We start from the raw sequence: 14,198 nt of genomic DNA, 5'->3' as shown, positions 1-14,198 counted from the left end.
AAAAAGTGGTTTCCGAATTACATGGAACGGAGTTTTGTGCCTTAGAATGCATGCTTTTATGTGGATTGGGCCACAGCTATGTGTATTGGGCCATTTAGAGGGCATGTGATGATTGATGGCTTATTAATAGCTCATCTTGTTGCTTGGCTCTGATCAAGGTGAGGAATTCCCCAAGGCACAAGCATAGCAGCCAGGAAAGTCTATTAATCCTGCGCATTAGGCTTCCTTATGGTATTGTTATCCCATATGACTTTCAGTTTTAGGCTTCCCCATTTTGGCTAGATGAGAGGACTTCCTCATGGTCACCAATTTGATTAACTATATCCCTTGCACCTTATTTGTATTGCAGTGATAGTTGTTGGATATAAAATAAATATTACTCAGCAAATTGTCTCATTCACATGGGCCGATCATCGAGATAAACGTATGATGAATGAGACCTACAGAAATGAGATCATCTGATTGGCATATGATGTGCAGCCATGTGGTGCACCTGGCATAGAACATAATTTCTTGAGCAGAGGGAGGATGGGTACAGGCTAGGAGGTAGGGTGAGAATCTCTCTCTCACCAATCTTTAAAAAAAAAATATTATAAGACGCTAAGAATAGTTAGCTCACCTTGTGCATACAGATCGATTGGGCATATTTTTCACAATCTTACAATTTTCTCACTTAAATATTAAAGAATGAAAGAAAGAAAGAGGTGGGTGTGTGTTTGTGTATGGGGGGGGGGGCGGTGGTGGAGTCCGAAGTTCAAGAGTGCACAACAAAACATTTCCGGCTGCACACACGAGAGATATCCACTTGACTGGTAACATGGATCCATGATGGGACCAGAGTCACCCAAAACTAGTCTAAATGACAGCAGTTCAAAGTGAGTAATATTGGAAATCACAAAATCTATATATTACCTGTGTGACTTTTTTTTTTTTTTTTAAATGATGGTATTCCACCCTTTCCTTGGCAAAGAAACTCACCAAAGCAGCATAATTTGAAGACAGAGTAAAGCCTATATGATCATCACCTAATGGTTTGTATCATGCCTGTGAGGGCTTTCAAAAACTCACGACTAGCCTAAACATATGTTAGCCTGCAAACAACCCAAGAAATGTATCTAAAAGGAGACACGTAGCACGACTGTGACACTGATCTCCGACCCTCAAAAAAAGCGATGGTTTGGTAGCACTAGTTAATCCTTAAAATTTTCAAGACGTATTCTCAACCTTATAAAAATTACTTTAATTTTTTTTTGATTGGAGGCATCTAAATTCTACTAAATTTCACATATAACTTCAAGAGCTCTGAATAGATTGCAGTTTGTGCATCTCACTCACTAAAATTTTTTCTTAGAGTGGGATATGAGTTTTGTTTTATTCATCAAACTTTTTTTTTAAATAGGATATAGATTTTGTTATTGCCCATAATTTTTTTTTTTTTTGAGTTGGATTCTAAACAAAGCTTGTTGCCCTATTAAACTATCTGTAAATTCTGAATTTTTTATTTTAATGAAATGAGCTAGCTCTGCTACCTTCTGTCCACGTTATGGAGGGATCGTTCATCAAAATATACGCAGGACACCTGTTGGCAGCTGACGTGCGCACCTTCGACAGTCCACGTTCTGCACGCTGCACCTGATTCTTAACGCGTCGATCAAACAAGGCCCTGGCACTTTTATTTTATTTTTCCGCTGCTTTTCCTACGTGGACACCATTAAACGTCCATTGCCTTTGCGGGCGGTGTCGCGACAAACCGACCCGGCGAGGAGGTAGGTAATATTCCCCTCCTCGCACCTTTTACTACCCTCCCCTGACGCATCCTCCCAGTATTATAACCATCCGCTTCGCGTACCTCGATTACTTGATCCCACCTTAACGTTTCGCTCTCGGTCTATTTTTCGAGTCCCCTTTTGCGTCTCGTGTAAACAAACTTTTATTGGACCACCACGTTCTTATTCCTTTCCTCCCAGCTCTCTTTTTGGCGAGTGATTTGAAAGGACGAAATGCTTTTTTCCTTAGAAGAAGTGGTGGGCCCCAAACTATTATTCTTTTAAAATGGCTATATTTTGGAGCCCAATTCGTGAACCCCGCCGATCCTCTCCTAGACGCATCCGCTTTCTTTCTTTCTGATGGTCGTGTTTGTTCCTTTTTTTTTTTTTTTTTTTTTTTTTGATGAAGACGGGCAGTGCCACGCAGGTAAAACGAAACAAAAGGCCAGCAGCCACCGCCGCCAACCGTGCGTCGAGTCCATCAGACCTTGCTTTTTCTTTATTTTTTTTTTTTTTTTTTTTTTTTTTTTTTTTTTTTGCAAATCTATCACCTCGCTGTCGATGACTGATGACTCCTACAGCTAGTCGCCACCGCTGTGAGTGAAATGACTATGACTTTTTGGAGGCGCTCTCACCTTTCGTTGCCTTCTGCCCTCGATAAATCCCCCCACCGTCCTGTACCTTTCCACGTACTCGCTCTTCCATCTGGATAGAAGTGCCCAGAAGAAGCAATGGAGGTGGTGTTGGATTGGAAGTCGATAGGGTCGCTTCTGGCGACGCTGGTGTTCTTACGTTCGGCGTTGCGGGATTTCCTCCCTCCGGAGCTTTGCTTCTTTCTCCAATTCCTCTTCCGCCGGCTGGTGGCGGCGGTACATCCCACGGAGACCATCATCATCGACGAGTACGACGGTTCGTCCCCCAACGAGCTCTACGAAGCGGCCCAGTCGTACCTGAGCTCCCGCTGTCTGGCCGCCGCCCCCGTGGTCCGCCTCTCGAAGGCCCGCCACGCCCCCCACCCGATCGCCTCCCTCCCATCCTCCCACACCGCCGTCGACTCCTTCCAGGGCGCTCCCCTCCGCTGGACATCCCGCGCCGTGGAGCGCTCTTCCGCCACCTCCAACGCCTTCTTACTCTACGGCCATCACCGCTCCTCCTCTGCCGAGCACCGCTCCCTCGAGCTCTCCTACAACCGCCGCCACCGCCACACCGTGCACTCCATCTACATCCCCCACATCCTCGACGAGGCCGCGCGCCTCCGCCTTAAAGCACGCGAGCGCCGCCTCTACACCAACCGCGCCGCCCCAGGTGACGACCTCCATCGCCTCTGGTCCTCCGTCCCCTTCTCCCACCCTTCCACCTTCGACACCCTCGCCCTTGACCCGGCCCTCAAGGACGATCTCCGCTCCGACCTCCTCCGCTTCGCCGCCCGCCGCGACCACTACGCCCGCGTCGGTCGCACCTGGAAGCGCGGCTATCTCCTCCACGGACCCCCAGGCACCGGCAAGACCAGCCTAGTGGCAGCCATTGCCAACCTCCTCGAGTTCGACGTCTACGACCTCGAGCTCACTGCCGTCCCCTCCAACTCCCACCTCCGCCGCCTCCTCGTCTCCACCACCCCCAAGTCCGTCGTCGTCGTCGAGGACATCGACTGCTCCCTCGACCTCTCCGACCGCAAGAAGAAAAAGACCAAGCCCGGCAACCTGGCGGCGGCGGCGGCGGCGGCGGGGCATCCTCACGGCGTCACCGCGTATGGCGGAGGGACGGTGAGCCTTTCGGGAGTCCTGAACTTCGTGGACGGGCTGTGGTCATCGTGCGTGGGGGAGCGGCTGATGATCTTCACGACGAACCACCCGGAGCGGCTTGACCCGGCCCTCCTCCGGCCTGGCCGGATGGACCAGTCCATCCACCTCTCCTACTGCGGACCGTCGGCGTTCCGGGTGCTGGCGAGGAACTATCTTGATGTGGCGGACGGGCACCAGCTGATGCCGGAGGTAGATGCGCTCCTCCAGGAGGTCAAGATAACGCCGGCGGACGTCGCTGAGGTCTTCATGGGCTGCGACGGCGACGGCGACGACGCCGCGATGGGGAAGGTGGTGGAGGAGATGCGGCGGAGGTTGGCCGCGATGCCGTCGCCGCCACCGCTCGATGGTGGCGGCTCCGGGGGGAGGAGAAGAAGGCGAGGAGTAAGAAGGGCGAGTTATTGGTGTGAGGCTTTCATACACAGAGAAATCGTGTAGAATTCTTGGTAACGGATAAGACTATAAGGATGACGGAAAGTGGGACCGGGAAATTAGGACATGGCTTGTATTATATTAATGGGAAAGAACTGGGAATGGAGAGAGGTAGGGACAAGGTTGCCACGTGGGCATGGGAGCGGTTTGGACTTGTGCAAAGCTGCTTTTTGATCACAGTTGGCATTTTTATATCATTAAAATAAGCTATAAAAAGAGCTCAGGTTTGATGGCCTCCACTCATAAAGTAATTATATCCTATACCATATATATTATATGCGCCATTGGTCTGCTTTAGTGTAGCCGAATCAGTAACTAACATTAAAAGTTGAGAGATTAAAATAAATGATAAGAGGACTAATTCACATCCTGAAGTCTTTATTTTATTTTATTTTGGTAAATACATCTTGAAGTCTTTGTTGAAATATCAGAAAATGTTGACAACTTTGTCTTGATAAGTTCTTGTTTAACGTAGTCTGGCGCTAAAGTCTCTACTTTACTCACAGGAATCTGAGGTCTAAATAAGCGAAGTCCTAGACAATAAGTGAAACTGATTTTCTATCATCTTTCGTTCAGGCATGTGGCAGGATTGCCGTTCAGGTTTATTTCAAAGAGTGAATGAAAAAACAGGAATACAGAGGCACATCAAAGATCAGGAAACCCGCAAATTCTCTGTTGCCAACTTACTTCAGAATCGGTACTGAGGTAGCTCTCTTCAGGTTTAGCCTGATCTCTGAACATTTGTAGGCTGTCAAGCTAATAACCAAGCCAAGCAATGTACTCCAACCCAGCATCAACCCTGCTTCAAAATGCTTGGATCCTTACTGTACAGTGAGTGGGCACCTGGAGCAATATTTCAGATTTTGTACTAACCTGATGGAATGCTGATATTCCTCTACTCATTCCTGCAAATAAATGCCTTAAAAAGATCTAAATTTTATGCAAAGACCACTCGTAGAAATATTACGGTGAGCATCTGGACACATCTTTATCACACAAAATGCTCAAATTAGAGTCTGCAAAATTCAAACAACCATATGAATCAGAAAGGCTCTTATAGAGCAATGATCTGGTATCCATGCCTAGAAGAAGCACATGCCCTCAACGTTGTCATATACAACACCTGCCTTGTTGAGCCAAAAAGTCGAGCTCCACATCAAATGCAAAATTCATACAAGGCCGTAAAATCTTAGTTCCTGCACCATCAAACCTCTGCTTTTCAAATGACAAACTAGTACAACATAGTTTATTAAACATAAGCATCACTGTGTTAGGTTAGATAACTGCAATAAAAATTTAGCTTCTCTAATTTCTTTAAGAGAAAAATACCAATCATTGGCACATAGATGAAGTAGATACTAAGAGCCGCTCACTGACTCCACTGTCAAAAAATCTTTCACTCAAGGTGATTTGATCCTGATCCTTAAACCTTTTATTGATCTCAGCAACATAAGGTTCATCACTTGGTCGTGTAGGTCCGATAGGCTGTAGTATCCAGTCTTTGATGCCACATAAACAGTGTAGTTACCTATCTCTTGAAGGCATCACGCGGTGGTGAAAACCTGTTGGGTAGAGGGGAGAAAGTAGAATTACTTTGCGGTGGTGAAGAGAGAATCTCGGATGGAGGCTCCAATGAAAGACTTATGTCGATTCGATGCTTCCGTCCCAAAAATGCTGGTTTCACAGGAGCCGCCATGGGTTCAATCTTGCAAGTTAACATGGCAACTATTTCCGACATTGGGGGCCTTAAGCTTGGATGTGGCTGGAGGCATAAAAAGGCTACATGACAAACTTGGAGAACATCTTTTTCCACAATCCCATCTGTTCGCAATTTGGGGTCCACTAAATCAATGACACTTGATCTCTCAAAAAGCTTCCATGCCTGGATGAAAAGGAAGAGGCCATCTTTTGTTAGCAATTATCTTCTATCATAGCATTAACTATGATGCAGAAAATAAAATGCAGAAAATAAAACTGGTAGCCTGAATTTGAGATCCTACATATTCTGGAAGATACTGCATCTCTGTTGGCAGTGAAAGGTCTGTGTTCTTTCTGGAACTAATGATCTCAATTGCAAGAACCCCAAAGCTATAAATATCAGCCTTCTCTGATAACTCTCCTCTGATAGCATACTCAGGTGCAGTATAGCCTCTGACAAGTCATTCAATTTGATATTATCAAATACTTGAAACTTGCAAAACAATGCCATTCAGAATGGATGGCTTATAGGATCAAGAATGCATTGATCAACTGACATATAATATACACAGAATGCTTTTGTTTAATTTGGGGTTTTAAAGACTTGAATTCGACATGATTTATCTAAAAATAATGCAATCTCAACTTCCACTGAACCAAAATTACTCCAATTTACCAACTGCAAATATGGGGAGGGACAGTTTTACAGTACAGGACAGTGCATTATATTGCTAGCCTTAGATTTACTGATACATTACCAAAACTAGTCAAAGGAAAATCCCCAATCTATTATACTATGAACAGAATAATATTAGCCATCAACAACTCAATAGCAACTTACAGAGTCCCAGCAACTCCGGTGCTGAGATATGCTTGGTCTTCAGGGAAGAACCTGGCCAAACCAAAATCACTGATTTTAGGTCGGAATTTATCATCAAGGAGGATGTTGCTAGCCTTGATATCTCTATGGACAATCCGTAAGTTTGAGTCTTCATGCAGATACTGTAGCCCTCGAGCTATGCCAAGGATGATTTGGAATCGTATCTTCCAGTTCAAAAATGTTTCGCTGTTTTCTGTTTCATGGAATTATCAGAAGACAAATTATGAATTACCTGCTTGAGGAATATATATATATATATATATATGGCAAAAAAAGGAGCTACCAAAATAAAAATGGACAAAACAATACCAATTCAGATCAATATAACATTCAACATGACAACAAAATCTGTAATGGAGTGATGATCAACTAGCTGATAACTTCAAAGGAATTTATTAACTGTTAACTATATCAATAATGTATCATCCAAATATTTGTTGCACAAGAAACATTCTTTTGATTTACTTTTAATTGATTGTGCTTGTGTAACAATCAGTGAATACTACAATCCATCAGCTTGGAATACTGACCATATATTATACTGTCCAAGCTTCCATTTTTCATGTACTCATATACAAGCAGTCTCTGTGCTCCCTCCGAGCAACATCCAATAAGATGAACAAGATTCTTGTGTTGAATGCTTGTTAACATCCTAACCTCAGCAAGAAATTCAGATTCCCCTTGCTGAGAACTTCCAAGAGACAATTGCTTCACTGCAATCATCCTTCCATCAACTAATTTACCCTGTCAGAAATCAAATTCCTCATTAAATGAGATACAAAGATGATATAGTTGAAATTTAACTGCTGTCCTCTCCATCAATACCTTATAGACTTGCCCAAACCCTCCTCCACCAAGCTGGTTCTTGGTGTCGAAATCTCTGGTTGCTCTTTTTAAAGTACAATAGTCAAAGTAGGAAATAGTTCGAAGATTGCCGCTGAAGTAATCTGGAAATTGTGACACAAATATACAATATTTTAAGCATTGTGAAGTAGATTAAATCACCACTTCTCCAGCTAAGGAAATTTACCTGGACCATTTTTTGTAGATTTCACCTTCTTCAGCGACAGTATCTTTGGCTTGATACATTTCCAGAAAAGAACCAGGAGTACCATGATCACAAGAATTACAGCACTGCTGATGAAAAGGAACGACAACGCCTTCCCAGTTGATCCTGGAGATGAAAACCCTAGCAAATGTACTTGAGATGGTGATGGTGTCGGTCATATGACTGCAGAATTGAATTTTAAACCCGCACAAAATATGCATGCAATATCAGGAAAAAAAAATGCAGATCAGGCCAGCTAATGAAGTTCATTCCTGCAGATAATTTAGATTGAATCTTGTAGGCATTTGAAAGAGGAGTGCTTTTAAGTTCTTGACACAATCCATGATAGTTTCACTAATTTATTGACCAGTCTCTGTGGAAGTACATTTGACTAACAAATTCAAGCTCAATGGTATCATCTGATGATTGAATCCAATTAATAATGTTACATGCTTAAATCAAACAGTTCAAATCTTATGCTTGCCTCTAAAACACATAGCCTGATTGCCCAAAACATGAAAAGCCACCTCCCATTATGAACATTTTCCCCACAATATTCCCACACTAAAATCAATCAAATGCTCACACGATTAAAAGGTCATCCAATCTGAAAATTCAGTTTCCACCAGCAGAAATAACACAGAAGGAAACAAAGAAAATGCAAAGAATTGGCATGGGTTTTTCTTTCCCATTAAACTTGAGCAACAAAGAACAGTTGACGATGTAAATTTAAAGATCATCTTAAACGTCCCACTTCCATTAGTTTCTTTGATAATCTTGATGTCATCCCATCAGTGTTTATATATTATGCTGTAGTTTATATCTAATGTAACATGGGCAACATATGAACACGTAATAATCTATTACTGAAATTAAATCTGCTTAAATTACATAGTTTGACATTCTCATTAATTATTATTCTGCAAAATAGTCTTAGTGTCATGATATTGTTCCAGCTTTCCCCAAGGTTTCCCGCTGATAGAACCCCTGTTTATTTTATTTTAGTAGACTAGTTCCTAACCAGTGTTAACTATTAAGCCCCCGATCAAATAGTTCATCCTTTTCTTGACTCCAGATCCAAAATTTTCACACAGTTAGTTATGGGTTTCAACAGCAATCTCTTTTGGTTGAAGTAAACCAGATTTTTGATCAGATGCAAACATGATTAGGGAACTTCCATCAACAATCACCGAAACTCTACAAGTGGTAGAGACTGTATGGTATATCAGATAATCAGACCCCTTTTTTTTTTTTTTGAGAGAGAGAGAGAAGATTGGACAAGGTTCATTAGACCCCAAATATCACTTGACTACATTTCTGGCCAATGAGTCAAGCAATTGCCCTATGTCCACGTCATGAGAACCCTAGAAAAAGGATTTGCAAATTCTTAGGCAATTACCCTATGTTCACATTGTTAGAATCCTTGAGAAAGGATTGGTAAATTCTTAGTTAAAGGGTTAGAATTTGACACAAAAAAAAGGGGGGGGGGTGTGGCGGGGGGGGGGTGGGGATGGTGGGGGGAGGAAGAAAAGCACCATTAGGTCAGGTGTTTTGAGGTCTGTCCGACAAACAGAAGCCAACTTGAACTCAGAACTCCTTACGACAGCAGGATAAAATCTAAGCTGCGTGTGGAAGAATTACATAACACGTCGATGACCTCCAGTGAAGAAGTCCCTTCGTAACTACGGATGAGGGTGGAGGCTACGTACCTTCTAACGAATGACGGGGCATTTTCCCTTCTTCGTCCAGCTCAAGATATCTGTGTTCATTCCGTTATCCTTTTTCCCTTCTATTGCTCCTCTTTTTTCTTTCCAAGGAATGTGTTTCAGAGAGAGAGAGAGAGAGAGGTGAGAGGATGTCAAAGGAGCAGGAGCATGTCTTTAGTTCCACCGAGAGAGAGCTGGCGCTCGTTGATCGTGTCATCGGGAAAGAGGGAATATGCCCGAACAACTAATAATCATCGACGATTCCCTTGACCAGGTTCCCGCCTCGGCTCTCCTTGCGGCGCCCTCTTAGTCGTGGGTCCACACCACACCGATACGCCATCCCGCGTTGGCGTTGGCCTCGGAAAACGCCTGGCCGGCGGAACAGCCGAGGGGAGAGCGACATGAAGGCGACCCCAACGAGCCCCGAGGATCTCCGACACATTTATCAAATCCTTTATCCCTTGCCGTCTCCGCGTTTTTTTATAATTAATTATATATAGATGCAAGGCGAGCCCAATCACAGCTGTTGCCGTTCCCTTTCTTTGTATTGCCTTTCGGAGCACGGATAGCTTTCCTTTGAGTTTGCGATGCTTGCCCAATTGGCGGATCTCTGTTTCTTGATGGTGTCGATGAGCGGTGACGATGCTGACAAAGTTATGGTGGATTGTGTGTTGTAACGGAGTCTCTAATGAACGCGGTTTTATTATTATTATTATTTCAAATCCGAATAATGCTATACTTGTAAAAATAAAAGATTTTCATGTACCAAATGTGAGTTTTTCAGTATAATACAATAAGAAAAATAGTTTATAAAAAAATCTATTATAAATTTAGCAATTTTCTCCATTTTAAAATGGAAAAAAATTAAAGATAATATAAAAATAAAGGCAAAAAAAATTGAATGTGAAAAAGAAGTGACGCTCTCAAATTCTTCTTATATTTTTATCAATTTTGCAAGGTAATACAGTACATGTAATAATAGATATTTTTTTTCATTAGTTTGGGGATTATAATTCGCATGATCATCTCAACATCGTATCTGCACTTAGTTTGATTATTGAGTGCATATTTAATTTTTAATCAAATCATATTAATATTATAATATTTTGATAAAATAATTTTGATAAAATATCTAAATTTTATTATACAAATATGTGGCACATTTTAAAATTTTTAGAAACATAAAAAATTTGCCGAAGTTATAAAACAGCTTTATGATCGATGTACTACCATGATATGATAAATTAGCTATGGTATTTTTTTTTTGGGTAAAGAATTAGCTATGATATTTGTCACATCATTGTTTTGACCTCACATATATTAATCACATGTTCATTTTTTTATTTATTTTAACTTTTTTTAATAAAAAAATAGATCCCAAGCAAGTCTAAATGAAATGATGTTTTATAAAATGTACAAGTTCACCAACATGAACTCAAGATCATTACTTGTTCACAGCCCGACCAATATACATTCATTATATATCAACTTAATTAGTGTACGATTCATGAAATCCTATATGCGCTTCAAGTAAAAACACAATCTATTTATATGCTACTTGTTAAGCTAGGCTAAACCATAGGCTCCGAAGCTGCATATTTTTATAATATGATCATAAGTACAAATTGGTACTAACCTTGAAACATCAGTTATGTCATTTTTGGAGCATGAACTTGAAAATTGCCCATGACCAACTCCATAACTGCTAGTTAAATTCTGCAGTTTGGACCAAGGGCCAAATCAAGCCAGGAATGGATTCAATTTAGACTTAGGCAACTAGAACCGCTTTCAAATTTCACAAGAACATGACAATTCTTTTTTGTATCTATCAGGGAATTTTTGAGTTCGTTAGGATAAATATTTGGAATTACGGTCTCAAAAGAATCCGAAAATCTTGCTCGAAGAAAGATCGATAATCACCCACCTAGTCAGATTTATTCGGATGACCGCCGATATATTAGACCGACGATGCACAACCGATAATGTTCAACAACCCATTTGGTAACACGATTATTATGTATATCAATGATTATGTACGTCGATAACTACTGATTGTATTACTCGATGGATGATCGAGATCTGAGAAAAAACTGTAACACACGATCCAGAATAACTAATAGGAGTATTAACTGTTCATAACTGAGACATCGTGGACCAAAATAATTATCTACTAAACTCACCTAAAGTTGGTAACTCCTATAATCCATATTTCAGGAATGGAGGTTACAAAATAATAGCAGACTCCATCCTTATATAAAGACAAGTGAGAAGAAGATCAGAGTAAGTTTGTTTGGAGATATATTGAGCTCTCATTTTTGTGATTTTTTTTTATTATTTTTTTAACTCTGACTGACTTATACATTGGAGGATCTTTACTGGACAACTTCTGACAAAAAGATTTCTTCTTGCTAGTTTTTTTCTCACCGATGATAAAGTACATTTTCTCGACACCCAATCCAAGGATCTCGTCGGAGTTCGGCAGCAACAGAGTTAGTAATTGCTTATTGAAGTTCTATTTAGAAATATACTAAACTTGTAATTTAGGAACCTGGACCTTATTAGAACTATAAAATGATGTTCCCTTGATCACCTACTACATGAAGTAACTTGTAACCAGGAACTCGGAAAAAACTAAATGATCACGGAGGACTCACTAATAATTATCTCCGTCGAAATGCTGAAATCCAGCTGAAGGACTTAAGTGTAACTCAAGATTTTCTCAGGAGCTTCAAAGTAATTATGCCTTCAACGCATTCCATATGATCCGCTGTCTTGCAGACTTTTTTTATTTGGATGCATATCTTGCCGACTTTATGTCGAATTGTTGACGGGGAACCTAACAACCATGTATTTATACGACCGTCATGGACTGGAAACAAAATTGATCTAGAGATAATTCTGCTCTCCGACTTTATATTGGGTTTGCTGGAGGGTTCCATTCTTTTCGAGTGGGTGGGTACTCTTCACTTGTTCGATTGTTTCCCCTTCTTGTTCCCCCGCCTCTTCTTGGCCACCGCCTTCTGGAATCGCCGGTGCCTGGAGCTCTCACAAAATGCTTCTCCGCATCCGATGACCCTCGTCGGCTACACCTGTCGCCGGCAAGGCCTCCCGGTCCCCAAGAACTCCGATATCCGGACTTGACCCGGACTTGCCTCTCTATCGTTGCGCCGGCGGCCCAGAAAGGATCCAATCACTAATGGGGCATGATCCTTTATCAGTCTAATTCTTGCCTTGGAGAAAGGTTTTCTGCCAATTAGAACGCTGAAATCTTGGTGGAAACCCTAATATATGCGGTCGTCGACCATATGTCGGTAAGGCGATACTCTTTCTTTCTTTTTGTTATACATCACATTGTTAATGATGAAGGATCCCTTCTTATTTCGATATTTGTTAAGTAGATGCTGCTGAATAGAATTCGCTGCTTTCTTGATGCTTCTTTCTCCGATTAGCTGGTCCTTTTCCTCTTCTCTATGATCGCATTGTTTATGATAAAAATTCCACCGTAATTTGAAATTTGTTGAGTAGATATCGGTGAATAGAATTTGCTGCCTGATTGCTGCTTCTTTATCCAGTAAACCCATCCTTTTCATTTCTTTTCTCTATAAATCACGTTGTTTATGATGAAAGATCCCTTCATGATTCGAAATTCGTTGGGTAGATATTGGTTAATGGAATTCATTGCCTTCTTTGTTCTTTGTTCTCCTTTGTTTCCTTAATTTCTTCTTCATGGTTTCATCCTGGTGACGAAGGAACATTTGACTATTTTCCTTTACTGTAAGGTTTTAAAAGGTTCCTAACTTGCTAGCATTGATGATTTTCATATGCATAGGTGTTCCAAAGGAAATGTATCGGTTTTCTAAGAAAATTTGGGGGATCCTTTTTTCAGATATATTTGATTTTGCTTGTTGCTTAAACTAAATAGTTATTACATGCACCCATCTCTGAGAATCCATTTGATGTACCTTTGTTCTTTTTACAACTTTTCTTGTCAACTGTTTAGGTGGACACTTCTGGTTAACATATAGATGCACATTTTGTCGTAACCTATTTAAGTGAATTCATTTATTGTCATCATTGAAGAAGGCCATCTGATTATCTACTTTTCTTTTAGAAACACCAGTACTCATAATAGGGCTCAATAAATCCCTAGGATAAAAAGCTTTTTGATGTCAGTTATAGATTGAGATGTACGCTTAGTGATATTCAAGGTTACAATTAGTGCATCAGAGAAGAAATGAGGGAGAAATTATGCACAACTGTGAAGTTATACATGCAGATCATGAGATCAGCCTGAATTACAGAAGCATCTAGCGGGAAGAAAGGAGGAAAAAGAATGGAACTGCTAGACATGCAAGAATAAGGTGGAAGATTCACAAATAGGAAGAGGGTTCAAAGAAGGTGTTTTAGCCATGAGAAAGTATGAATAAGAAACCATGGAGTTGATGAAATCCAATTGCATCTTTTCCAACCAAGGTCATGGAAGATGCTGCTTGGCAGTGCTAGTTTCTAGGTAACTCTGGTCTCAGTTTGGAATGGGAATTGATGTGGGAAATTCATGACATTCACATAGATAGATAGTTGGATAGATAGATGCAAACATTTTAAAAAGAATGAATTCTGTTGTCACGAAAAGTGGTATGTGGATGATTATGAGTAGGGCTGATGGAGGATACAACAAGAATTGGTATTATAGCTGAATGGTAATACTCTAGAGATCTCTACCTATCATGTTCGGACCTTGTAATGGACTAATGAATGAAACATAATACAAGGAATACAGGGATTTTTATGTGACAACATAGGATTAAGCGGTTTAATAACTATATGGACTTAGCAATGGGTCCAAGGGGATTGCTTTTGAAGGGTTTA

At 41.1% G+C, this 14,198-nt stretch overlaps 2 protein-coding genes across 6 annotated transcripts; one reads left to right on the top strand and one right to left on the bottom strand.

Annotated features, from left to right (window-relative positions):
* Positions 1–2,355: 2,355 nt before the first annotated feature.
* Positions 2,356–4,236, top strand: LOC105050828 (AAA-ATPase At3g50940). The gene is given in 2 exon segments (XM_010931002.4): positions 2,356–3,929; positions 3,932–4,236. Coding segments are annotated over 2 exon segments (1,476 nt in total). The 5' UTR covers positions 2,356–2,497; the 3' UTR covers positions 3,976–4,236.
* Positions 4,237–5,037: 801 nt separating this feature from the next.
* Positions 5,038–9,717, bottom strand: LOC105050829 (probable LRR receptor-like serine/threonine-protein kinase At1g56140). Of its 5 annotated transcripts, XR_012143405.1 has the most exons (8): positions 9,333–9,717; positions 7,606–7,776; positions 7,401–7,522; positions 7,106–7,319; positions 6,537–6,768; positions 5,998–6,148; positions 5,327–5,879; positions 5,038–5,193 (listed from the first exon to the last, which is right to left on the bottom strand). XR_012143405.1 is itself a non-coding variant. In XM_073261984.1 (7 exons), exons 1-7 carry the CDS (start codon positions 9,352–9,354, stop codon positions 5,526–5,528), a joined length of 1,266 nt encoding a protein of 421 aa, XP_073118085.1. In that variant the 5' UTR covers positions 9,355–9,717; the 3' UTR covers positions 5,191–5,525. The 5 variants fall into 5 exon arrangements, 4 of the variants coding, with proteins under 4 accessions (XP_073118085.1, XP_010929305.1, XP_019708040.1 ...); XM_073261984.1 differs by having other exon boundaries at positions 5,191–5,879; XM_010931003.4 differs by having other exon boundaries at positions 5,191–5,879; positions 7,606–7,764; positions 9,333–9,716.
* Between the last annotated feature and the right edge of the window lie 4,481 nt (positions 9,718–14,198).

This window comes from Elaeis guineensis, chromosome 8 (assembly GCF_000442705.2).
Source record: "Elaeis guineensis isolate ETL-2024a chromosome 8, EG11, whole genome shotgun sequence".
Lineage (NCBI taxonomy): Eukaryota > Viridiplantae > Streptophyta > Magnoliopsida > Arecales > Arecaceae > Elaeis > Elaeis guineensis.
The sequence above is the reverse complement of the archived record's forward strand: the minus strand, read 5'-3'. Positions and strand labels throughout refer to the sequence as shown.